This window comes from Pygoscelis adeliae, unplaced genomic scaffold (assembly GCF_000699105.1).
Source record: "Pygoscelis adeliae isolate BGI_AS28 unplaced genomic scaffold, ASM69910v1 Scaffold10, whole genome shotgun sequence".
Taxonomy (NCBI): domain Eukaryota; kingdom Metazoa; phylum Chordata; class Aves; order Sphenisciformes; family Spheniscidae; genus Pygoscelis; species Pygoscelis adeliae.
Genome location: NW_008824053.1, coordinates 6551268 through 6577178, shown reverse-complemented (window position 1 = coordinate 6577178; position 25911 = coordinate 6551268). Strand labels below are relative to the sequence as shown.

At 37.9% G+C, this 25911-nt stretch overlaps 1 protein-coding gene and 2 long non-coding RNA genes across 6 annotated transcripts in view; 1 reads left to right on the top strand and 2 right to left on the bottom strand.

Annotated features, from left to right (window-relative positions):
• The window catches only part of LOC103925136 (epithelial chloride channel protein-like), a 19819-nt gene extending 1891 nt beyond the window's left edge, over positions 1–17928 (top strand). The window contains exons 2-14 of the mRNA XM_009333797.1: positions 1230–1370; positions 1599–1749; positions 2449–2566; positions 3644–3815; positions 5584–5811; positions 7584–7808; positions 9294–9471; positions 11259–11365; positions 12713–12937; positions 13101–13368; positions 14583–14747; positions 15640–15867; positions 17219–17928. Of these exons, the coding sequence (XP_009332072.1) occupies positions 1230–1370; positions 1599–1749; positions 2449–2566; positions 3644–3815; positions 5584–5811; positions 7584–7808; positions 9294–9471; positions 11259–11365; positions 12713–12937; positions 13101–13368; positions 14583–14747; positions 15640–15867; positions 17219–17646 (2634 nt within the window). The 3' untranslated portion in view covers positions 17647–17928. The remainder of the gene's footprint in view (positions 1–1229; positions 1371–1598; positions 1750–2448; positions 2567–3643; positions 3816–5583; positions 5812–7583; positions 7809–9293; positions 9472–11258; positions 11366–12712; positions 12938–13100; positions 13369–14582; positions 14748–15639; positions 15868–17218) is intronic.
• LOC103925135 lies at positions 5875–9408 on the bottom strand. Of its 4 annotated transcripts, none has more exons than XR_664019.1 (5): positions 9378–9408; positions 8852–9030; positions 7237–7284; positions 6620–6965; positions 5875–6154 (listed from the first exon to the last, which is right to left on the bottom strand). It is a non-coding gene; the product is annotated as an uncharacterized LOC103925135 (long non-coding RNA). The 4 variants fall into 4 exon arrangements; XR_664017.1 differs by having other exon boundaries at positions 5875–6711; positions 6791–6965; XR_664016.1 differs by having other exon boundaries at positions 5875–6965.
• On the bottom strand, positions 9469–25884 carry LOC103925137. Its single transcript, XR_664020.1, has 4 exons — positions 25737–25884; positions 21813–21938; positions 11890–11974; positions 9469–9548 (listed from the first exon to the last, which is right to left on the bottom strand). It is a non-coding gene; the product is annotated as an uncharacterized LOC103925137 (long non-coding RNA).
• Positions 25885–25911: the final 27 nt, after the last annotated feature.

Below are 25911 nucleotides of genomic sequence, written 5' to 3'. Positions count from 1 at the left end.
GTTCTGCAGTATGTCTAATGCCTACGAGACTGATGTAGGATTATCTCAGCCCCATGTCATCTCTGAGATCGAGTACGAAGGATACCATCCTTTGGTCAGCCATAAAATTTTTAACATTTCCAGATTTCTTTCATCTTCTGAGAAGAGGTTTACATGAGGTAAAAGCGATAGTTTACTTTTTACCATCAGTCACTGACTGTCCCCTTTTTTAACAGTAAGTAGAGTTTAGATCACTCCATTTTCATTAAGGGACAAACCACTGAGTGTTTTTTAGAGTAGACGTGTATGAGTGACGGTTACCGTTACCTGTGAGATACCGACCACATGTTAAATTCACATTATAGCTGAGCTTATGAGAACTTGCTCTTACACCATTCCTTCAGTTCCCCTGAACTAGTTAAAACCGCTGTGTTCTATCTGCAGAGCAGGCAAGGGGTGGCCTGGGGACAGCTGAAGTAGCACGTCCCTTTACTGCTCAACTTCTCATGGGTTAGCACTCACTATCACTCTCGGTCCTGGCAAACTGAATCTCTTAAGAAATCTCCTTTAGCTGAATTTTATGTACATGTAACAAAGATATTTGATTCCAAAGCCTCTGTCACAGCTTGTTTCTTACTTTATGAAAAGCCAGAATTTAGTTCCCTCCTTCCTGTTTGTTTTTTTTCCACTAAACACTTCGTTGTTAGCGGAGAGAAAAATAAACAAAGGGAATGCGTTTTCTGATGCCTCTACTCCAAGAGAGGTGGTAAAAGAGCAAGAGGAAAGGTAAGTAATGGCAGCACATAGTAGCCATAATACAAATAAGAAGAAAGGCAAAACAGCGAATTTAACAGAAAAATGATGACATTAGTCAGATAAATGAAAAGCAGGTGCGATGTTGAATCTTGCCCACACTTGCTGTCAGGCCAGTATTAATTTAAGGGTAAAATCCTTGTATTTAGTAGTTTTCATCTCATATGGAGGCTAGAGTGTGAATTTTATCACAATCTCTGATTAAGAGCAGGATTATAGAACTGGTGAGAGATTCCAACAATTACAGCTTAGTCCTTAACTTCTTTGTTTATTCTTTTCTTAATGAAGATTGTAATACTTTCTTAGTTTTGTGTTATGTACTTAGTTTACTTTATTGCAGCACTGTTTCTTGATAAGGCTAAATTATTCATTGCACATACAGCCAATTTTTTAATATTATCATTGACATTAATATGTTATTTTCTTTCATTCCCTAGAACATGATTAAAAATGCTTCTAATTACTTGTTTGAAATGACAAAACATCGATTTTTCTTCAAGTCTGTAAAAATTATAATTCCTAAAACGTGGAAGAAAAACATCAACTATTCAAGATTAAAAACAGAATCATATGATAAGGTATGATTTAGAGAACTCTTTATGATTAGAACAACAAGGAAAAGCTAGACTGATAAGGCTACATTACAAATCACAGCAAAATCTAGGACTAATCCTGGAAGTTCTTACTCAAAAGTGTTGAGAGTGTTTGTAGGATAAAAAAAATCGAAGGACTGAATTTATTCAACAAGAATCACCTAACTCTTCTCTACACCCGTGTTATGTATAACTTTGGTCTTACTTTTTCAGGCAGATGTCATCATAGCAGACCCTTACATAAAACATGGAGACGATCCTTACACCTTGCAGTACGGAGGATGTAAGGAGAAAGGACGGTACATCCATTTCACACCTAACTTCCTGTTAAATGACAAATTGGCCAATATTTATGGAGAAAAAGGTAATACTGCTATTTAATTTAATTGCCTGCTTTATTGTTTGTATGAAATGGCCGAGATTTTTCAAAGCGATTAATGAATTTGGGTACTTTAATTTGCTTGCAAAATGAAAAAAACTTTGAGAGACACGTTCTTCAGAAGTAGTAAATACCTGTGAAATGTCTGAAGTTAAATGTTCAGACACTGGATCCAGAAGTTGTTCATCCCTTCGAAAACCTTAAATGGTTATTCCTCTGCACTTAACTACTGCCATTAGCAGTAGCCTTCCTTTTATGACCACTTAACCAAATAAACTATCCAGTGTTTGTGTATCTGATTTTGTACTACACTGTGTCAAAAACAGTAAGGTTTTCTGCTCTGTGGGACAGAAACCTCACAAAGCCTAAATTTCCTCAGGAGATATTTGCGGACTTGGAAGAAAGCCTCTAGAACAGTTCCTGCATTTCTGAGGAATATATGAATATATGAAATAAATACGAGAGTCAAATATGAATAAAAATTCTAGTCCTGGTTGCTAAACTGATGCCTTCCTAGTGTTACCTCAAAGAAAAATTATTATCCCAGTTGCTTAAATATTTCACAATCTTCCTATATTACCTCAGATAAGAATTAGTTTAAATTGTTAAAATGTCCAAGTAAAACACTGAGTAGCTTTTAAACAGTTGTATTTAGAATGTGCATGTGCTACTGTTTTTCAACAGGTCGAGTTTTTGTCCACGAATGGGCTCACTATCGGTGGGGGGTGTTCGATGAATATAGTAGCGACATGCCTTTTTACGTGTCTAGAAATTCTAAGGCAGCAAGTGTTGAAGCAACAAGGTATTATTTTTTTCATATTTCTGCTTTTACATTACACAGGTTTAAACATTTCAATAATGTTTTCAATATTCTCGTCGTCTGTGCTGAGTTTGTAGGGTGTCCATGACCTGTTCATATGATTAAAAGATGCTTAGTCAGCAACATCTGTTGCCTGCTCTGCAGCCCAGAAAACCACAGCTGCCTTCGGTGCTGTTTTGCAAGAGGTTCAGGAGGTCAGGCTGCATAATCTTTTGCTGTGTGTGCAACTGCAGACTTCAGCCACCATTTGTTTCGTACTTATTTAACATAATTTTATTAAATAGCAGTTATCAACAACACTGAAATTGCCTACTGAAACCACTGTGATTTTAAACAGTTTCTACAAAGAGGGACAATAACTGAATGGATGTAGAGAATTAGTTCAGGCTTGCCTTTTTTCCTAGCTCAGGCATACCAATGCAGTCTTTTGTATCACAACTATTAGCAGGATGTCTTTCCTGCATAGCCTATAATTATCGCAAAGAAGATCACAAAAGACCACAAGTGTTTTATGATTCTAACTATTTCTGGATTAGTTTGAGGACCCTGCCAGGCATAGTGACAGCCTACCTATGTACTTGTGCAGTGTCTAGTACAGTGCTGTGTCAACAGCAATTTGGCTTTGGGCAGCCAAAATTCAAATAAATAACCATAGAATCATAGAATAGAATCATAGAATCATTAAGGTTCGAAAAGACCTCTAAGATCATCGAGTCCAACCGTCAACGATGCCCACTAAGCCATGTCCCTAAGCACCTCATCTACACGTCTTTTAAATACTTCCAGGGATGGTGACTCAACCACTTCCCTGGGCAGCCTCTTCCAATGTTTAACCACTCTTTCAGTAAAGAAATTTTTCCTCACGTCCAATCTAAACCTCCCCTGGCACAACTTGAGGCCATTTCCTCTCGTCCTTTCGCCAGTTACTTGGGAGAAGAGACCGACACCCACCTCGCTACAGCCTCCTTTCAGGTAGTTGTAGAGCGTGATAAGGCCTCCCCTGAGACACAGTTACAGACTGGGCTCTTAACCAGCCCTGCCTGTCTTCTCTTCCCTTAGCTGTCCAGCTGGTGTGGCTGGTATACCTGTTTTCCAAGACTGCAGCGGAGACAAGTGTGAGCCAAGAAGCTGTAGATATGATGGTCAGCTATATGAAAACGGATGTATGTTTATTCCAGATATACGACAAAATATCCCATGTTCTGTTATGTATTTGCAATACATACTGTCCGTAAGTATTAGTAACTATACCTTTCTGGACTGAGAGTTTGGTAACATTTGGGGTCTAGTCAGTTATTTCTGCTGAGGAGAATGGTCAGTCAGGTGTTTCTTTAATTACTTTCTATTTCAAAGAAAATGCATGATGCTATTAGTTCTATTAAAATCTGTTCAAAAGGAGAGACAAAGGAGGTACTGTAAACGATTTGACAGCCGTGTCCTGTCAATAAGGGTGCGATGCACTGCAGTCCCAGCATCCTTCTGGCTCCGTGTTTGGAGAATCAGGTCAACAGGCATAAAAGGGAAGCGTTCTTGCCAAATGCCTTGTCCCTAAGATAACTGCAGTTTTTGATCACTCCTTATGTAAACTGGCACCCGAACTGTGTTACCTGGTTAGCTCTATTACACTCCATTGCAGAGCAACCTGGTCTGTCTGTCTATCCTTAACTCAGATGCAGCAGCCCACCTCTCTTGAAAGCAGCCAGGACAACCAGGCAGGCCTCCTCATGCCAGCTCTGTACTGTTCCAGTGTCTGGGAGAGGGTGCTGGGACAGGGGTTAGCAGGTCGGACAGCCTCCTTGCCGGCTAGATCTCTGTGGTACGGGATCACGATTCCTCCAGCTATTGACCTTATTTCTTTGGGCAAGCTCTTTCCAAGAACTTGATGGGTATACTGGGCCTGGCTAGGGTACAGTTAATTTTCTTCATAGGGGATCATATGGTGCTGTGTTTTAGATTTTTGACCAAAACAGTACCAAGAACACACTAATGTTCTAGCTTTAGCTGAACAACATCAAGGCCTTCTCTGTTTCTCACTCTGCCCCCCCCCCCTTCAATAGTCTGGGGAGTGCGCGGTAGGCTGGAAGGGGACACAACCAGGCAGATGACCCGAACTAACCTAAGAGATATTCTATACCATATGACGTCATGTTCAGCAATAAAAGGGAAAAGAGGGGGGTTTAGGAGAGTTAGCCATCTTAACGCTCGGGACCTGGCCGGGCATTGGTCTACCCACGGGAGGTGGTGAGTGGTTGCCTTTGCATAACTCGTTTTGTTTCTTCTCTCTTCTTTCACTTATCCTTCACTTATTAAACACATTTTTTTCGCTTTGTTTTATCTTGACCCTAAAGTTGTTTTTCTTTTATTCCTCCTTTCTTCTTCCCCTGTCCTACTGGGGAGGGGGAGGAAGTGTGGTGCTTATCTGCCCACTGGGGTTAATCCACAACAATGGGTCATGGTCTTCCCTCAGCAGTATGCCGTGGACATCCTGAGACATCTAAAAGATTATTTCCTGCTTCTCTCAAAATCTTGACTTTGTATCTTTTGCATGTTTCCTTATTCCACTCAAGAAAACTTACAGGAACTGGTGCAAGACCATCAGCTTAACCCAAGAAGTTGGTTAAATATTCAGGCTGCTAACTCGTGCTGACCTCCATGCTGTTCAGGTCCAGTATCTATGTTAGCAGGCTTAAATCTAGTAGGACCTCCATGAATCAGTCATTCCGAGGATCTCAGTACTCATAGACTGAAAGCTTTGTTTCTGCATGTCACAACATGCTTGTGCTTATGTAAAATCTGAGATAACTTCTTTGGGAGCACTTTCTTTGCCTGCCTCTTCTAAGATCCTGGTGGCCAGGCACCATGACACAGAGGACATTTGCTGGAGAACACCACTTCCATTTGTCCTGTCCCCTACCACAAACTTCTTATTTTCTGAGATATTTTCTTATGCTCATACTGTTGGGTTCAGAATTATTATCAGCTTCAATCTGACTTTTTAGGTGGTTGAATTTTGTGATAAAAACACTCACAATAGTGAGGCTCCAAATATGCAGAATAAGATGTGCAACCACAAAAGCACGTGGGAAGTAATTATGGAATCTGATGACTTTCGCAACTCAGCTGTTGTAAATGCTTCTGCACCGCCCTCTGAGACTACCTTCAGGCTACTGCAGACCCAAGACAGAGCAGTCGCTTTAGTACTGGATGTTTCTGGGAGCATGTCAATGGTAAGAATACGCATTTTATAAGCAGTTTTTAGCAAAAACTGTAAGAAACAGAAAAAGTTACAAAATAAAAAAAAAAATCAGTCAATTCTGTAATTAAATTGATTATTTTAGAAAAAAAAAAGGACCACTCATATTCTCCTTGGTAATTTTATTTAGGCATTCCTACAAGATATCACTTCAAAATACTGAGTTTTAGGCCAGACTTGGTCTTTCTTTTCATGTAAAATCTCAGTTTTATATACCTTCTTTCCCTTGTTCCAGAGCTAGAGTGACGTCGTATTTCTTCCAAGCAGAAAATGTATCATAGATGGAGTTTCACATTCTATCTTTGTTATGAATGAATCTAAAATTTAAAGTAAATATGTAGGTCACAATATGTCAATAAATTAGATGTTCTTTCCTCATTACAATATTGCTCTTTGGAATCAAGAATGTGAGCTGGCATAATGTTATGCCATTTTAACAAGGCTGAAGTTATTCTTCCTTTTTTCTTTTCCCCATAAAACTTTGCATAGGTTTATTCTTTCACAACTTCTTGTGGCATGAGATACTAAGCTTGTTTATGGATGCAAGGTTTAGTAAATGTCCCTGAATATGTGCTTATTTGCATAAATATCCTAATACTTTTATAAAGCTGTAAGCAATGCAATCATCTGTAGAAAGATAACGAAATTATCTGGGTAGATAAGGCAGCTATCTCATGATTTATTAATAGACTTCAAACCTCTATGCATACTCTAACAGCTTTTAAAAATCAGCCTATATATTCTTTTGATGACTTAACTGCATTTTCTTATCCATGACTTACCTCTTCCACAGTTCAGTAGTGAGCCAATGACCATTAGTCTCTTATTGAAAATACTGCAAGTTCAGTGTTTCATTTCTCACAGGAATTCAAGCCTAAAAATAAGACTATTCATCTAAAGAAGGTAATTAAAAAAGCTGTTGAGAAATATTCTTAAATATTTGACAGTCATACCTTAAACCAAAATATACATGGAGAAGCATAAAGCAGTATATACTCCAATTCTTTAGTTATGGCATACATAGAATAATAATTGTGGGATTCTCCCATAGTGCTCCATCAACGGATCTATTTCCAGACATGCCATTCTAGTCCAGAGCTGTTCTTGAGACTGATCTTCAGCAAAGATCTGCAATTGTAATAAATTATATTATTTTTATAATACAGATGTCTATCAATCATAGTGCATTTTATTAAATCAGTTAGTAAATAGTGATGTAATGCTAAAAACCAAAACGAAGATAATTATGAACTAACTACTGCAAGAATAGCTAGCTCCAGAGATAAATGTTTTCAAATATAACTTTTTTTTTTGCAGTAATCCCTTTGAATATTTGCATTTAAAATAGCCATACTTTAATATTATGTATATTTTCAAAATACTTAGTCTCTAGACTAACCTACTCCTCAGGCATCGTAAATGTTGTCCTTTTGCATTGACAATCACGCTATCAAAAAAAAAGTGAAAAAAATCTTGATTAGGAATAAAGTCATAACATCAGAAGATAGACTTTTCCTGGTGACATCTTTCCTGGAAGCTTCAGTTTGCTGTGCTTTCACAATACCAGAACATGGTTTACATCTCCTCTCTTCTAGAACTGAGCATACATACGAGTTACCTTATGGCAGATAGTTTTTAATTTTTACTTACAACCTGATCAACATCAAAAATTCCCATATTTTGTTCACAGTCAAAGCTTTTCAGAAGAGATTGCATTCTAAGGATGTTGTTTTTCTTCACATACAGCACGACCGCATCAGACATCTCCGTAGCGCTGCAGAGGCATTTCTGCTCCATATTATTGAAATTGGTTCCTGGGTTGCAATTGTCACATTTGACTCTGACGCATCTGAAAAAGCTCCTTTGCAACAAATAACCGATGGTGCAGCACGCCAAAAACTTGTTCAATGTTTGCCTATAATTGCTAGTGGAAAAACCAATATCTGTGCAGGCGTACGTAAAGGGCTTCAGGTAAAGTACAATGTGGAAATACCTCCTGGAATGTATGGAAAATGAGGAAGAAGCGCAAAACATACTTGATAGCCTACTGAACATGGACCTCCTATGCAATGGTAGAGTTAAGAAAGATAATGTGATTCTTGAATCTATCAGGAGACAATTTGGTGTAGAAAGTATTTGGCATTACCATTATATGGCATTAGAAAGACTATTACCAGAAAACAGGCCAGATGTGATGCCCATGCTTCAAAAAGGATATTGAAACATAAGATCAAATTCCAAAATTAACTACAAGAATGATCTAAACTTTGGAAAATCAGATTTCTAGGTGGAAACCTATGAAGCTTATTCTATTTAAGTTTGTTTAGGAGATAGTTAAGGGGTTACTTTAATACAGTTCTTTAATAACTTCTAGTGGAAAGAAATATGCAGTACTGCAGTCAAACTTTCACATGACTGGATAAACTCACAGCCCGATCCCATTGCTGGGTGTATGTAGAGAGAAGAGGCTGCAGACCAACACAACAATGAACATCATATTGTATTCCTGCGATTTCTAAGATTTTTTTCTAGCAAAATGTGGACTGAGGAAGCACCAGAGATCTGACTCATGAATCACAATGAACATATAGAATAAGTAAGTGTGAAAATGGGAAGCTGTACAATGGTAGTATTGTTAATTCCCACAGCTCACTAGTCATGAATCAAGCCCCTAAAATTGTAAAACCACAGACAAATCATGAGATTGGGAAACAGTGATGGATAGATATTATTATTTGTCTGTTTTACTTCCTTGGGCTGGCAGTCTGCAGTCCCAGAAGATGTCACCTAATTCAGATGCAAAACTGAAAATCACGAGCAACGTGTAGGAAAAGGGAGGAAAGAGAAAGAGAGAAATTGTACAGAGAAGGATGAGACTGCTGAGGTAGCCGAGAGGAGGCTCAGGACAGGGGGACGTCAGGAGGAAGACTGGCAACCAGACAGGGATGGAAGAGCCAGGACAGAGGCCTCCCCCATGGGTGCTCCCTACCCCTTTCTGTCCCACCTTCAGTTACCTCAGAGTCCACCCTTAGACAGAAGTCTGTCTTCCTCTACTCCTGAAATTTCGATTGGAGAATGAAGAGTTGTTCCAGACAGCGGACATATGATGCCTTTAAACATCCAGTCCCTGAACCAGCAAAGCACATACAGGCAGAATGCCTCTGACATCTTCAATTTGGGACAGGTTCCTTCCCTAGGAAAACATATAACAAATAGTCATTATTTATAATTGAACACTTAATAAATCTAAGCAATTAGATGTTGCAATATCAATTGCAATAATTAATATTGTAATAGTTTTAGTGTTAAATAAAAATTCAAACACTTATTAAAGAATAAATTTGTCCTATATTTGAAGTTAACAGTTTTAAATGCATACATTGGCTGTGCTCTGGGATAAACTAGTATTTAAAAATTATTCTGCTGCTTATATCATGAATTCTTTTCTTGATGCAGTTAATTGCAGATAAAATGAACACTACATACGGTTCAGAAATTGTGTTACTGACAGATGGAGAGGACTCAGGTATAGCAGCTTGCCTTGATTTGGTGAAACAAAGTGGGGCAAAAATTCACACCATCGCACTGGGGCCATTGGCAGCCAAAGAATTAGAAGAATTTTCAACACTAACGGGTAAATATTCTAAATGCACTCTTCCTCTGGCATGCATATTCAAGTATGAAAATGTAAAAGCATGGCAATTCATCAGTCTGGAAAAAAGAAATTTAAGAAATTTAAAACAAATTTAATTTTAAAGAAATTCGGGTTTCATGACTGGCATTTTTAATATGAACTGTTTAGATCCATAGACGTGCTTTAAGAGCTATCTTGATTTTAAAAATGCAATAACATGACAATACCCTATTACTAAGGAGATTTAATTATGATATTGTTATATAACATAAAAAGCAATGTCTAGAATTTTATTTCTGGCATTACATGCAATGACTAGAACTTTCTATGTGCTTTAACTTATAAGCATTTTTTATTACATAAAGAATAATTTCTCCAACTGTTGTGGCTGAAGTGCACTGGCTAGGAAATTGTAAACACAGTGACTACCTTGTCATTAGGAAGCATAGCTGTCAGCTGAGCTGGAGCTACATCATTAGTTTGAAAACAACCATTTAAAAACCATCCATAGGTGTGTTGCTTCATGCTACAGCACCTGCAAATGCCATGGAAGAATGAGAGCTCCTTGCACAGATCTAGAAAGCAAGCCGACTCCAAACAAATACGGTGAATAAATATTCGTATTTGAGAGGTGCACATGCTGTGCATTTTCAGACTACAATCCACTTGTTTTAGCAATTTATTTAAATAACCTGGAACGCCCTTATGCACTCTTCAACATCATTAGATGAACATGACTATGGGAGAGTCTAGAGTCCAATCCTGTTCTGGCCTGTATTTTAAGACAGAATTTGTTGTTTAAGCTCCACTTGTGGAGTATTTATTACGAATGATTTGTGAGCCAGAAAGAACCCAGATGGTCCTTCAGCATGTAGTCTTCAACCAGCAGGCCTTCCTGCTTAGAAACAAAAATCAATTTTCCAAAAACACTGACTAGATCTCTGAGCTAACACCTCCTCCAGCTCATGCGACTCCGTGTGTTCTCTCATGAGGCAGAACCATACACCTGATGTAACCTGCACACCTTATGTCAGTCTATGCATGAGGGACGGGGGTGAGAGGCATTAGGTGGTAGGGAGGGGCTGTGGGCAGCCTCTGCACGCCCCAAGTAGGCGCCCCAGGCCTCAGTGCTGCACAGCAGCCTCTCCCCCACTCTGGGATTCCAGTGACCTGTGCATTAGGAGCACAGTGATGGCTCAGTTTGTGTCTGGCATATATGATCTTAGTTTGAGAGAGAATTGCAACAAATGCACGAAGTGCAGGTGCTTCAGTAGAGCAGTGTGAAGCCATATCCACAATGAATTCATCAACAGACTTGCACTGAGTATGAGAACCTCCAATGGACTTGAGCTGCTTGAACTCAGCATGCATGAAAAGAGATCTGAACTTCACATTTGGAAATAAAGGTGATCTGGATTTTAAGAGTCAAAAACCATGGAATGCCACCGTGTCTTTTCTACAGAGGTATTTTCAGAACAGAATTTCACTGAAGTGATAATATGTGACTCCAAAAGTACTAGGAAAAGTCTAAACATGCTGTACTTGATGATATGCTGCAGGGAGTGATTTTTTTACAAACTTTGCCAATGAGAGATAAAATGAGTTGATCACACAAGCCAGAATTTACTGACACATGCATTAACATATTAATAAAAAGATACATTTCTTTTTTGATTTTGTAACAAATTGGCTGCCTCAGTAGACCATTCAGTACCAGAAGTCACATAAAATTTAGCAATTTTAAAGTAAAAAATAGTATTTCTAATTCTTTTGCTCTTGTCTTTCAGGAGGTTTAAAGCTCTATGCTGTAGATGGAGCCGTCCACAATAAATTAACTATGACATTCAGTGCAATTACATCAGGAAGCGGAGATATTTCTGAGCAATCTATTCAGGTCTGAATTTCAACACTTCCTTTTCCTCCCATGTGTTGATCCATAATTGAATGAATTTAGACATTAATGATCATAATTGTCAGTGGCTCAATTTGGAAATAGGAGCAAGTACATTTTTTAGTGATCTCCTACTTTTCACTGCAATGAAATAAATAGATAATTTACATAACTTATATAATTCTTGATTTCACAAAATGAAGAAAATTACTTCTCATAATTGTCAAAGTCCAAGAGACTTTGAGAGAAAAAAGCAAGCAGAAATCCCCCAGAATGTTTAGTTCACTCTTACATGAAACATCTTTTAGAGCATTTTAACAGTCTAACTTAAGTAACAAAGATGATACAATTAAAATACAGCTTTTCTCCTAAGCCATATGTATCATTTGAATGTATAAACTTTTAGACTTTTCATCTAGGCCAATTGTTAATTAGAATTTAGCAACTCATTCCTCACTTTGTTAATATTTTAACACAGATCCAGTCCTATGTTTTATCCAAAATACACCATTCGCAAAGATAGCTACATTATAAGCAGCAGTCAATATATGTTTGAAAATGTCTGGGATTTTTAAAGGTGTTATATCGCCTTTAATTGACTCTCTGTCCCACCTATACAGGGAAAAAAAATTAAGTTTATGACAGGGTATTTTCTAATTGCAGACTGTGTTGTTCATAAAATAGGAGTGAGGAAATTACACAAAATTATTTTAATTTTAATAAAGGAAATATTGTTTACTTCTTTCTTCTATATATTCTCCTCTGTTCTGTTGTTATTTCTGTCTCTCTCATTACCTATAAGCCTTATAGTCATATGTGGAGACATTTTCTTTCTCTCTCTCCCAGGATTTTGAGACAGACAAACTGCAGTGGAAATACAGCTTACTGCCACAATGCTTTAGATAGCTAGATAAATGGTTTAGAGACAGAAATGAAGGACTTTTACTTACACTTACTGTAACTTATTCTGTTTACCATAATTTTACACTTAAAATCAATGTTACTATGCAAGTAGCCATTTCATAAAGTGAATCTGGGATTTTGTTAGTTTTCTTCATTCAATAGTTGTACCAAATGGCTCTTAATTTTCCTGTAGGTAGAGACAGCAGAACTAGAAAGCCTACCATCTTCTCTATATAACTCTGAGTTACAAATAAGTAAGCAGAGACCTTTTTTCATGCTAGTTTTCAAAAGACATAAATGCTTTTCAATTCTCTCCTCCAAGACTAATCCATTTTAAGTCAGCAATGAACGGATACAGTATTGTGCAATGGATGAGGAATCACTGAAAATACGCTAAATGCTTCTTTACTAATAGCAATAAGACAAATTTTGTTTCTCTAACAACAGCTTGAAAGCAAAGAGCTACTTGTTCAGCATTCTGGATGGATGAATACTACTGTGCCTGTTGACAAAACTGTGGGAAATGACACTTTCTTCAGCATTGCATGGAGTCTATCTCAGCCTTTTTTTTTCCTGAGGGACCCCAAAGGAAAAGAACATGGAAGCTCAGACTTTACGATCGATAATTCAAACCCAAACACAGCTAGACTCAGTATAAGTGGCACTGCAGAGGTAAAGACTGAACATTTTCTTTTATTTTCTGAATTAACATGTCTTATAGACTAGCATACAGCTTTTCTTTAATTAATTTTTTACTATATAAGGGAAACAATGGTCCTGTTAGCATATGAAGCTTTTTCACTAGTTTTTTATATTTTTTGTATTTTATTTGCAGGTTGGTGATTGGCAGTTTTGTATTAAAAATCTTCATACAGCAACTCAAGCTATATCAGTAACTGCTACCTCTCGACCAGCATATTCTGATGTTCCTCCTGTGAGCATTGCAGCTCACATGAACAGGGCAAATAGAGCATTTAATCCAGTTGTTGTTTATGCAGAGGTTAGCCAAGGGTTTTTGCCTGTTCTTGGTGCAACTGTGATAGCCACCATAGAGAAGGATGGTGCTGCAGCAGTAACCCTTGAACTTCTTGATAATGGCGCAGGTAAGGTTCCATATACATAGTAAAAACCTTTGCATTTATGCATTTTGGAATCCAAGTCTGCATGTTCCCTTCAGCTTTGTCACTGAGTCATATTCACGACTGAGTCGTGGCTATGCCCTAAATCAAGAAAAAAAAATTAAAAGGGAGACAGAGAACCCTACTGCTTTACGATGGAAGTAAGCTACAAAGTTTTTTCTTGGTGAGGAAAACAAAGACATGGGCCTTTACGTGAAAAATTGTTCCACTTTCTTTCCTGTGCTGTTATTGAGGGTGAAAGCAGAAGAACTGTGCATGGTAGAGGGTACATTGCTCAGGACTACTTTCTGAAAGTGTACTTCATGTAATCATCTGCCCTCAAGAGGCAAGGTAAAAAGAAAACAAGCTGTTTTGTTAGTCCATCTCATATTCTATGAAGCTGGACTACAGTCTTAACATTAGCTCACCAAACGTTAGCTTTATCTCCTTTGTATGTTAAATAAGTGCATTCTTCTTCTTTTCAAGAATACTCTTTCTTAGAGCAATAGCAAGAAATTCCTGGCATTTGGCATCCCTCGATTTCTTTTCATCTCTCCCTTTCCTTTTCTCTCACCACTGCTGTAGACCTGTAGCTTTATGAGTTCAGTAGTAGCCAGCAGTGCCTCCTGATACTGTCCCTGCTTTCACATTGCTGTACTTAAAAATATAGTAAGATTTCAATGTGTTAACCTGTGTTTCTTAAACATCTTCTATTTTTTGAACCCGTGAAGTTGTTTTCACATTGCTGCCAGGCTTTAAAATAGTTAGCTTGGATGCCACCAGCAGATAGTCTACTGCAGCCAGACAGGTACAACTGCACAAGTTCACTTAAAGAGAAGGAATTCTGTCTTGATGAATTCCTGGCCAAAGGTTAAATTATGACATTTTTCTAATTTAAAGGTGCTTTATGTAGTAGATGGCCAGTAAGTATTAAGTTGGTGGTTCCATATAGTAACAAGAGATTTACCTAGTTAAAGGTGTTAATGCAAAATGGTTCTTTTTAACAAAATACATATGAAATGCAGGTTGTCATAGTGGGACTACTCCTGTTTTTAAAGATGTCCACATTACAAAAACACTGCCAGGCTTTCTGCATAGTAATGTTCAGGTTTTATGTTTACGTATGAATAGCAAAAATAACCTTGTTTACCAGCAGGTCTCTTGTTTGAGATATTAATTCTCAGTAATTCTATACCAAGGTGCTGACACGATGAAGAATGATGGAATCTACTCAAGGTACTTTACTTCTTTACCAGGCACTGGAAGATACAGTCTAAAAGTGAATGCCCATGGGAGAAATACAACCACCAGACTTAGCCTCCAGCAAAATAGAGCCTTGTATATACCAGGCTACAGAGAAAATGGTAAAGGGCGTTTATGAACAGACAATTCTTTGCATGATTTGTATGGAGGGGGGTGTAAAGGTTTAGCAAAGGGGATCATTTAGATTCACAAAAACTGCATTTGATCTTAAAAGATGTTCCATATATCATTTTCATTACAACAAAGCCCAAACAAAACAAATCCACTCCAACTACTGTTTCCTATGTATGGGGGTAGCATAAAATGTTGTCTTTAATCTAAAAATTATTTTCTCTTACAGCCATGAGAAGGATAAATATTGCTTACAATCTGTATTTCAGCATCTCACAACAGGAATTTCAAATCTATAATTCTTCTTGAGACCTTAAAATGGGGATTTGGGGTAAATAAATTCAGCATGCAACATTAGTGTACAAACTAATGCTGCTAGAAAACTTTGCTTTTGAGATTTCTTGATTTTTTAGTACTTTTTCATCTTAATGCTGAAAAAATATTAGTTGTTGCAATTTAATATTCTTACACTTATACATTGTGAAATTTAGAAAAATCAGCATAAAAATTGTCTAAAAAACTCATAAAGTATGGCCTATATAACTGAAACTCTCTTAAGGCCTGCAATATGGGTGAAGAGATAGATAGAACTACCTTATTGCAGCCATGGCTCACCAACATCTGCAACCTGCTTTACTGGTTGCATTATTTCCAATTTTTTACACATTTCAGACTTTGTCTGCTTTTTGGGTTTCCTAAATTTTATGCTGAGAATCCTGAGATCACCTTATTTTCTGTCTTTATGTCACTAACTTTCCACTAAATTTGAATAAGCTGAAGAAAACTTACAGGATGAGAAGAGATAATAAGAGATAATAAAAATTAAAAGAAAATGCAATTCAGAGTTCTGTCATAATGAAAGTTGAAAAATGTTTTAAACAGGTAAAATTTATATGAATGCACCAAGACCTAAATTTGCAGATAAGGAAATCAAAGTGAAGCTGGGAAGTTTCAGCAGAATTTCAACAAGTTCTCTTGTAGTGAACACAGGAGGAGATTCTGCTCCTGTTTATCCACCCTGTAAAGTTACAGACCTTCACGCTCGTATAGAAAACAAAACAATAGTCTTGTCTTGGACAGCTCCAGGAGGTGACTTGGACAATGGAAAAGGTGAGTCAGACACTACACTTTTGTGATATGAGGTTGACATTTTTATTTGAAAGGACATACCTTGAGGACCACCACTCAGGGATGAGGGTTACATCTTTCCCACCTGAAAATGTAACCAAACAGAAAGTTATCCTGTTGCATGATACCTGTTCTAGTTCTCCTTAATTTTTCATGTTAAAAAAACCCAAACCAAGTAAACCAAGGAATATTATAAACCGATCAAATAAATAAAATTATAATACAACCACCAGAGACTTTAGCAACAAGTCTTAGTTCATGTCTGTGCATAATTAAAAAAAAAATTAACAAAAAAATCAGCCAACATGGACAATACAAAGCTTTAGTCTATTTACAAAGATGTAAATGGATTACAGAGATGCAGTAACGTTCTATCCGAAATACTCATTCTAAGGTTGTTGTACAGGAAAAATGAAACCTAATTCCAGATGAAATGTACAAGCATTTCCTTGCATAAACCAGAGATTGTATGTTAAAATATACAATCTACAGTTATGCAGATTACAGTTTCAGATTAAAATCTTACATTTATCTAAAATTTTTAATAACCAGCCACACAAGGACAACAAACTCAAATAAAAAAAAAAAATCTCAACTTCTTTTATTGCTATTTAGCAACTACATGTCTAAAAACTTTTTTAGCTAAAGTGGTCAGTTATTGCATTATAGTTTAAGATAGCAGGTCCTGCACTGGTTTGGAGCTGGGCATATCATGCACAATTCTCTGCTATCTAAAGAGGAAAAGATATACATAAAAGGAAGAGAGGGGGAAAAGGGGAAAGTCTTGAAAAGCTCCAGACTTGAAATAAAAACAGCAGAACCCCCCAAAATTAATCAAACACATTTATAGCAATGTAACTACCAGTTCTTTGATTACAAACGGGAGAATCATTTTGCGCCTTTCAGTTTTTACTATGAAAACCTCATGCTGAGAGAAAGAATACAGATCAGATGCAAGGCCCGCCCCTGCTATCGACACATATATTTTAATCGCCATTTCACCTTATGTTTGTATTTGGACAGCACAGTTTCTCATTCAGCTATGTTTTGCACAGATCTGCACAAAGATAAGAGTGTCGGTGAAACAATATTTTTAAGGCCAGTGAAAAGGAGGAGTTCCCAGACTCAGCAACAACAGACCTTTGACACTGTGAAGTAAGGTTTAAAAGCAAACTTGCCCACCCTCCATGCTGGGCAACAGTCAGTAGTAAAACAGGAATCATCAGCACATTTTTTTACAAAATGGCTCTAGAAGTCCTATACTGTCACCACAAGCAGGGATATTAAAACATCTATATTAATTTGTTGTTAACATGCATTCTTTTTTCCCTAGCTGATCACTACATAATAAAAAGCAGTGAAAATCTTCTGGACCTAAGAAATCACTTTGACCATGCTACTTCTGTGAATTCCTCTAATCTCATACCTAAGGAGGCTGGTAGAGAAGAATCATTTAAAATTAAACTAGCAAATTTCATAATCAAAAATGACACCATAATCTACTTTGCAGTACGTGCTGTTGATGATACCAACTTGATTTCAGAGGTGTCTAATATAGCACAAACCACATGGTTCGTTCCTCCAAAAGCATCTGTGCCTTTAGAGTATGACGGCAACAATGATGGTGCTGACAGTACAGTAATAGTGGCAATAGTAGCTGTGTGTGTAATAGTTGTCTGTGCTATTGTAAGTTCAACTCTGTGTGTTTTACAAAGACGAAAGGGAAGAGTGGATTTTGAAACAATGCAGAAGCATATGTAAAATAAAAAAAAAATAGTTTCAAAGGAGGGAAAGAAGTATTCGTACATTCAAAAAGTAAGTGCACTGATTTTAAACAGATGTATTTGTCTTTTTTGATAGGCTTATAGATGTAGATTTTCAAAAGTGTGTCTTATATTCAAGTATTTGTACACTGATTAAACGTTAAACATAAAAGCACGTACTCAGAAATATAGTAAAGTATGATATGTGTACCATCATTTGTTTCTATGTGATAAAAATACTTAACTCTTCTGTTGCAAGGTTATTCCAATGTAGTGTCATTTTTTTTTCTTAAATAAAGAAGACAAAGGAATACGATACTTTCCTTGTTTTTATTCTCCATGTAACAATCAAGTAAGGCAAGGCGGGAGAGATGATAGGTGATTTCCTATGCATCTTTCACATGTTGTCAGTTAGGCTTAGGGAGCTGAGAACAAAAATATGTACCTGCAGGCTGTTTATTTATTAAAAAATATTTAAAAATATGTACCTCCAGGCTGATTATTTTTAAAAAAATATTTAAGTATGGGTATCTACAGGTGTGTAGAAGAGTTGAGTATATAAATACTTCCAGAATGAGAGTTGCAGAGTATATGCAAATGAGCACATGGAAAATGTTCCTAGGTGGAGACTAAACAAAGCTATAAATTTGGAGCTAGAACAAACCTTTATATAACAAGAGGTAATTTAAAAGCTGCTAATGGAGAAGGAGTGTGAGAGATACAGGGAGAAGGGTGATCAGTATGACTCTTAGGTTGCTGACTAGCAAATTAACAACTGACTCAAACCAGAATTCTTCAAACTTCTTACATGGCCAAGTTCATTTTACCTCTGCCTTCCAAAAACTGGGAAAAATGTACAATAATAATGAAACAATGTTAAATTCAACAGTCAAATTATCATTCACAGTCTAGTAAATATACCATGTCTAGCAAACATGATTACTTTCATTTACAAGCTTGATACTATTAATGCAATTTCTGATAGTGGGAATTACACTTCAGAACCAATATACAATTTTTATAATTAATGTAATATAATACGCACCCTCACCAAGTTTGCTGATGACACTAAACTGGGTGGTGAGGTGGGTATGTCAGAAGGGAGAGCCATCTCACAGAGAGATCTGGACAGGCTGGAAGAGTGGGCTTAGCAAGAACAGTATGAAGTTTAACAAAGAGAAGTGCAAAGTCCTGCACCTGGGAAAACATAACCAAAGAGCCCAGTACAGGCTGGGCTCTGTGGCTGGGGAGCTGCCTCGCTGAAAGGGACCTGGAGGTCCTGGTGGACAACAAGCTGAACATGAGTCAGCAGCACACCGCTGCAGCAACAAAGGCAAATCAGCTCCTGGGCTGCATCTGCAGGGGCATTACTAGCAGAGGTAAGAGAAGTGATCATCCCGCTCTACTCAGCGTGTGTCATGCCGCACCTAGAGTACTGTGTCCAGTTCTGGTCCTCACAATTCAAAAAAGATGCGGACAGACTGGAGAGGGTCCAAAAGGAGGGTCACAAAGATGATCAAAGGGCTGGAGAACCTGCCCTATAAGGAAAGACTGAAGGAGTTAGGTCTCTTCTCCCTGGAGAAGAGAAGGCTCAGGGGGGACCTCATCACAGTATTCCAATGCTTAAAGGGCAGCTACAAAGAGGACGAAGGCTCTCTCTTCACAAGAAGCCACATGGAGAAGGCAAAGGGCAACGGGTACAAGTTGCACTAGGAGAGGTTTCATCTTGATACAAGAAAGAAATTTTTTACAGTGAGAACAATCAATCACTCAAACAACCTCCCCCGGGACATGGTAGGTCCCCATCACTGGAGGGTTTAAAGATGGAACTGGACAGGGTGCTAGGTAATCTCATCTAGGCTCCCTTTTCCACAAAAGGTTGGACCAGATGATCTTTTGAGGTCCCTTCCAGCTTGGACTATTCTATGGTTTTCCTGCACACACCAACAAATCTATGCAAATGTTGACTAATCATCTGAAGTTTTCTTCTCTGTCTTTATATCTGCAACATCAAATTTTTCCCTTTGTTCTACCTTACCTTTTACATTTTAACAACACAACTTTTTAATATTTTAATGGAATTTCTCTACCTTGCTTTTCCTATTTCTATACTTTCCACAAGTTCTGCTTTTTCTTTATCTAGGTTTCCCATTTTTTATGGGTTTCTGTACCTCTACATAATGCCATCTCTTAATGGATATGTTTTCAGATCTAAAATTCCATTTCCCCACGCAATAATAAATGTTGTAATTTCAGTTCATATCAAGGCCAGAATAGCTGTCACATTTTGAAGGAAAGAGACTCCTTTGGAGAAGAGAGTCAGAGATCAAAGCATTATTTGCTGATATCAGGTCCCTCTAATAGTTTTTAGGTCACTGAATGTCCATTTATTCAGAAATATTTCCTTTTGTTTGCTTCTGAAGTGTCTTCTTATTCCCTAAAATATTTCTGCTGCATACAAATTGTTTGGTAGGAACTACATCATACACTCAGAATAAGTGGGTTGCAGCACTGTTCCTGGAACTATGTCCTAAAGTTATGTAAAAATATGACAGACCTTACATAGCCAATCTCCATGATCCAAGACAACTCATGCATTGCTCTGAAGACACCCAACCCTACCTGCCCAGCCAGCAGAGCTGCAGTAGTCTATTGTGTGGCGACACTGACATCTAGTGGGCTCCAGCAACACTTCCAGTTTTCCCAAATGTTCCAAAAATCGGTTTAGATCAAAGCAGCTCTCTCTGGGATACTCTGTCCTTAATAGAAATGCATATTTAAAAGCACAATCAAATATGAATAGTCGAATGTTGAATTTAGTACTTAAGGCTGGCTCTATAGTAAGAATGAAGGAGCATGAAGAAGATTTATTTGAGTTAGGAGCTTCAGTTTACTGAGCTCTATCTATAGTAAAAGCTCTGAAGAAGTCAGTTCAAGTAACGCAGGATTCAGCACTCCCCCAAACACCTCTGCAAAAGACAGACAAAATTTGATCTTTCATGCTTCCTGACAAGCAAAATGACGGGGTAGGACTATTTGATTGATTTCAATGATTATGTTTACACTAACAGTATGTATGCTCAAAAGCTATGTAGGCTGGGGTCCCAGTCGCTGACACAACTGCCACGTGCCAGTTCAGACTAGCTAGAAAAGATGCGATCGTTAAAGTCAAAAGCATATAAGCTTTGGTCCTCAATATGGTCTTCCCAATGCTCTTAAAATAATTTCAGCTTCCAGCTTCCTACACAGACCTCACGGTGTTCCACGGAGAGTATAAGTTTAATTATTCCTATGCCACATGTGGAGAAACTGTAGTACTAGCGCCATAAAGTGACTTTCTCACAGTCATCAGCAGGGAAGTGGAAGAGCTGCAAATACACCTTCAGTCATTAAACTATCATTGCACAGTAAAAGGAAGAAATCCCAAAACTTAAGGTTTTATTTCCATAGGGGCCAGTTATGGCCTATAGAATTTTCCATACAATCTTCCTCCAAGTGTAAGATAGACAGCTTCTTCTAAGATAGACAGCTGGGGTGTGGGACCAAATTATTATCCTGTCTGGGTATCAAACTAACCCACTATGGCTCCAGGAAATATGATACTGAAAGGACAAATCACAAAAACAAGACATGATTTACCTAGTCCAGTTCCCTGAAATTTCAGGACTTCTGCCTACTGAATGTTTTGCCGATTGCTGCATGCAGTCCTAGTACAACTCCAGTTTAAGCATTTAGGGGAAGCACAGCAACAGCTGCAGCAATGATCCGAGAAAGGACACACTCAGTTCACTTTTTATTAATTCTCACTCAGATAGCTGTAGTTTCTGAGCGGAAACGTGCTGTTGAGAACAGCTGCTTTCTAGTTCTGTCAAATCCAGTCCCCAGATTTTTCATGAAAGCCTGATTGTACCCAGGCCAGGCAGCTGGCACTACTGATTTTATAATCTTTGCCTGGTTATTATCAAGCTAAGCTCACAGTTGTTAATGTTGGCACAGAAGCTATAGACTCACACACAAACAAATGCCCTTACCTATTTCAGTAAAACAAGCTTTGACTATTAAATAGAGGTAAAATTTAATAACATTTATTTAAAATGACACATTCCGCTCATTTTATTTTTAGATGCCTTTTCACTATATTAATAAACGTTAAATCAAATTTACCTTCAGGTTTTCAGGCACATCTATTTTGAAAATCTGGTTCCAGGATTGCTGCTATTCTTCAAAGTATTAGCTGGAGTTCTGCAGAGTTGTAACTGGTAATACACTGCCAGAACTCTTCATTTCCCGCTGTTTAAATGCATTAAAAGATGACATAAATACATCAGTATTCATAAAACAGCAAATATATGTGGCAGTTACATAATGATGAGTGGGAAGGGGAATAGTGTATATACACACAGTGACACAAGATGTGACCCATATAACTCAATGTATTATAGAACTAAATATGTATAAATTCCAACATGGGTACTACATTACTGGGATTACACATGCTACCTGAATGTGTTTGTTTATTTTACTGTGGTTTCACAGTGACATAAACTGACTTATGGAGGTATTTTTGGGTTGTCTTTGTTAAATCTTTGACTCCATAGCCTTTGGTTTAAACACTACCTTCCCATGAAGTCAGAAAGCAGTACTGAGAGTCAGCTTAGAAGCATTTAAGTTATAAGCTATTCTTCTTTAATAAAAATATTTTATTTCCTTAGTTATACTATAAACCTTTATTTTAATATAATTTTGTTTGTTTGGTTGGTTTGGGTTTTCTTGGTAAGTCAGTCTTTAAGGATATGGTCCAAGACTCATTAGCATCAAGGAAAGAATACTGGAAGCACTCCCAATGGATACACTAGATATTGGTAAACGGTATTCAAAGGATTGCTTTCAAATTCAAATATTTTAGGACAATCATACATTCCTTAAAATTAAAGCACACCTTAACGGCAAGGTGAACAAACAAAATAAAAATGGACATTATCTATCAAGCTATTCTGAACCATACTAAAACTGTGCTAAACCTATAATGTTTCTCCAAAGTGACCTTAAAAAATGCTTGATTCCACACACTCAATGCTTTTGATTTTCAACAAGCTTTTCAAGAAAAGCCTAATGACAACAAATAAAACCTTAAGGTTAATTTCTTCACAGATAAGCCTGACACAGAAGCAAAGTTAGTACAGAGTTAGTAACAGCAACTGCGCTGCAGCATCTAGTTATTCAACCTACAGATCTCAAGCTTCTTGCCCTATTTTACAGTGTATTCAGATGGAATACTTTGCTGCAAAACTTTACAGCTACATGATCAAGATTTAGGTAAACAAATGTCATGATCTAGAGAGACATAAAGGGCTAGAACTACAGCAATTCTAACGATTGGTCTTATTTGTCTCCCATTTCAGGAAATCTTAATCAGAAATCCTCAAAGCCCTCACTCAAATGATTACCAAGTAACAGTATTAAAGTTCTCTATATAAATTCTACTTCTGATCATAGGCAGAGATGTTCCAGGGTCTGTTTATATCCAACAGTACAATGCTGTAAATGGTTATTTCTTCTTTTTGACATGTTATAAGCAAGGCTGAAGATCAGGCAGTAGGCAAGTACGGTGTTCAACACACCTGCTGGTGCATTGGCTACCCACCTTCTTCTTAATTATCAGAGATAAGAGGACATGGCATGCTTCAATTTCTTTTTCAGCCTGAGACGATTCTGTAGATTCTCTTGTGGCGTATACTTCAGTACTTTTACAAGTGGCAATCCCTGCTGTCTACCCTACACTTCTGAAGGAAGATACTGTTCCTCCAGCACATGAGGCAGAAGTAAACACGCTGACTCAGCTGTTTGCAGCTGATTTTATCAGAATGAGCTAGGGTATCTCTACACACCGTAGATTCTTTGAATATACTTTCAGAGCTCTCTCGGTCAGTATCTAGTTTGTAACTAAGCCACACGCTAGGTACGGCTCTCCTTACCTGAGCCAGATGTATTAGTTTATCCCAAACTCAAGTCCCTGACAATGTTTTTGGCTCTGAATAGCAGCTGTGGAGAGGGACCACATTTCCTACCAGAACCAGGTTTTGAAGCTTCCAATAAAGACAGGGCAGACAGCCTGCATGTGGTAATCTCCTAAAATGACAACGTGAATCTCCAAAATTCAGCTGTTAACATCTGAATGCCTGTTCCTTCTAGGATGCCAAAAAAACACCCAGAGTTTGTCCTGAACATTATTTTATAGGCCTACAGGGTGCGGAGAAAGAGACTTTCAAGAAAGGGAGTAACTCAATAGTGTTTTAAGAGTGGTAGAATGCTGTGGAACTTGGGAGGCACGGACTTCCAGGCTGTCATCCATTAACTGGATTTATTTTTACGTTGTAGGATAAAATGGGGAAAAAATTATCCAAACTAGGGTTTTATATGAAATATATAACATGCACTAGAACAGATCTTCCTCTTAGATTACTGTAGTAACCATTAGCCTGAAGAGTTATTTTCTCCCTCTCACATTCTGACTGCTTAAACATTCATGAAAAGAGGATGTTAAAAGTGAGAACTGAAAAAACACATCCAATGCCCCATATATGCCAAACAGCCCATCTGCTAAAGGTGGAAGTACCGTCTACTTAAGGCATTTTCCTAAGAAGCAGGCCTGTTCCGTTCAGGGCTCCTTAGGACAGCAGCAACTAAAAGTAGGTATTCCAAATCCTACAAGAACACTCTATCCCATGGGGGCTTAAAGGCTGGGAGTCTTCTTCCTCTTCCATCCAGCTTATGAGAGAAAGGAGAGGTATCTAACCATTTTCTGAAGGAAAAAGCAGAGTGTCAAGGCTGTCAGTCAATATACCACAGAAAGCAGGACTTTCCTCTCTGGCAGGTGAGGCTCACGTCATAGGCAGCAATAGGGTGCAAGCTTCAGGGAAGAACTAGCAGTATTTTGTTTGGGGAAGAGCTAGACCGTGTTGGTTGCTGTCAGTTCCAGCCTGAACACACCACTCTCCCAAGGCATTATTGGGGTACATCTCACCTCTGCCTCAAGGTCAGGCACCGCTGCTTTCAGTTGTTTGGCACCTCTGTCTTTTTGTAGAACTCCATTAATGGGAACTGCTGACGTTTAGCACCAATGAAAGCTGTGAAATGAAATAATTGCATCTGTGTGTCCAGATTTAAAATCGTTGATGTTGCTGTCTTTTCACATATCCTACACTGGTATGACAAGACATCGTAATCAGCTCTTATATGACCACGTAGTGCTGAGCATTACAAGAGAGACTCATGAGACCTTTATATGCTAGTAAAACTCATTTTAAGAAATGGAAACAATCTTGCCATATAGTTTTTATATATAAATACTTACAATCGTGTATAAGGGAGACAATAAAAGCCGAAAAAAGTAGAATGCATTCAAGCAAAGCAAACACACATACACAATAGCTTTCAGGCCCTCTCCTTATCAGTACTAAAGGTACAATGGGAACTTTACACAGCCTGCGTTTTGTTTTGGTTTTAATTCCTGACCGGCACGTAAGCAAGATTGCTTTAATTGTTACAGTTATTTCCTTTCTCTGGAACTCACTTCTTGTCATAATCCCCTAGGATTTCCTCTGACTTTATCAAATTTAGCCAAACATTACCTCCTATTTGGATTATGAGGTAAATTACTTAACTGAATGACCAGGATCATTTTCAAGCCGGGAATATTAGTTTGTTGACAGCGATGCCACATTGTAAATCTGTTTTTTAATTGCTATCCCATGTCAAAGGTCCTTTCTTTTCTTCTTGGGCATTCGAAAATCACGATGAGATATGTTAAAATAATAGAAATTATAGAAATAAGAGTCTGTTTTCTTCTTCTCATTTGCTTGATTGCTGTCATTAAGTTATGCTACTATACTCAAGGTATTTTCAAATACTCCCTTTGTGATGCTTTGGTGCTATTTTATAGTTGTGTCTCAGTACACGTTTATCTAAACAAGCTCTTTTAATAAAGAGCCTTTTTCTGAACGACTTCTTAAAAATTCTTTCCCAGCTTACATTTCCACGGTCTATCCGAAAAATATTTTCCACCAAGACAAACAAGATTTGACTTACAAACCTCTGGACTCAAGAAATGGGGGCGGAGAGGAACTTGTCCCCTCAGCGCCGCGTCCGAGGGTGCCAGCCCCGACGGGACAGGCCAGGCCGGAGCCCCCCGCGCGGCAGGGTTTCCACGCGTAGGGTCGCGGACAAACGTGCCCGGGGCGGGCCATCACCGCCCGCACAAGGG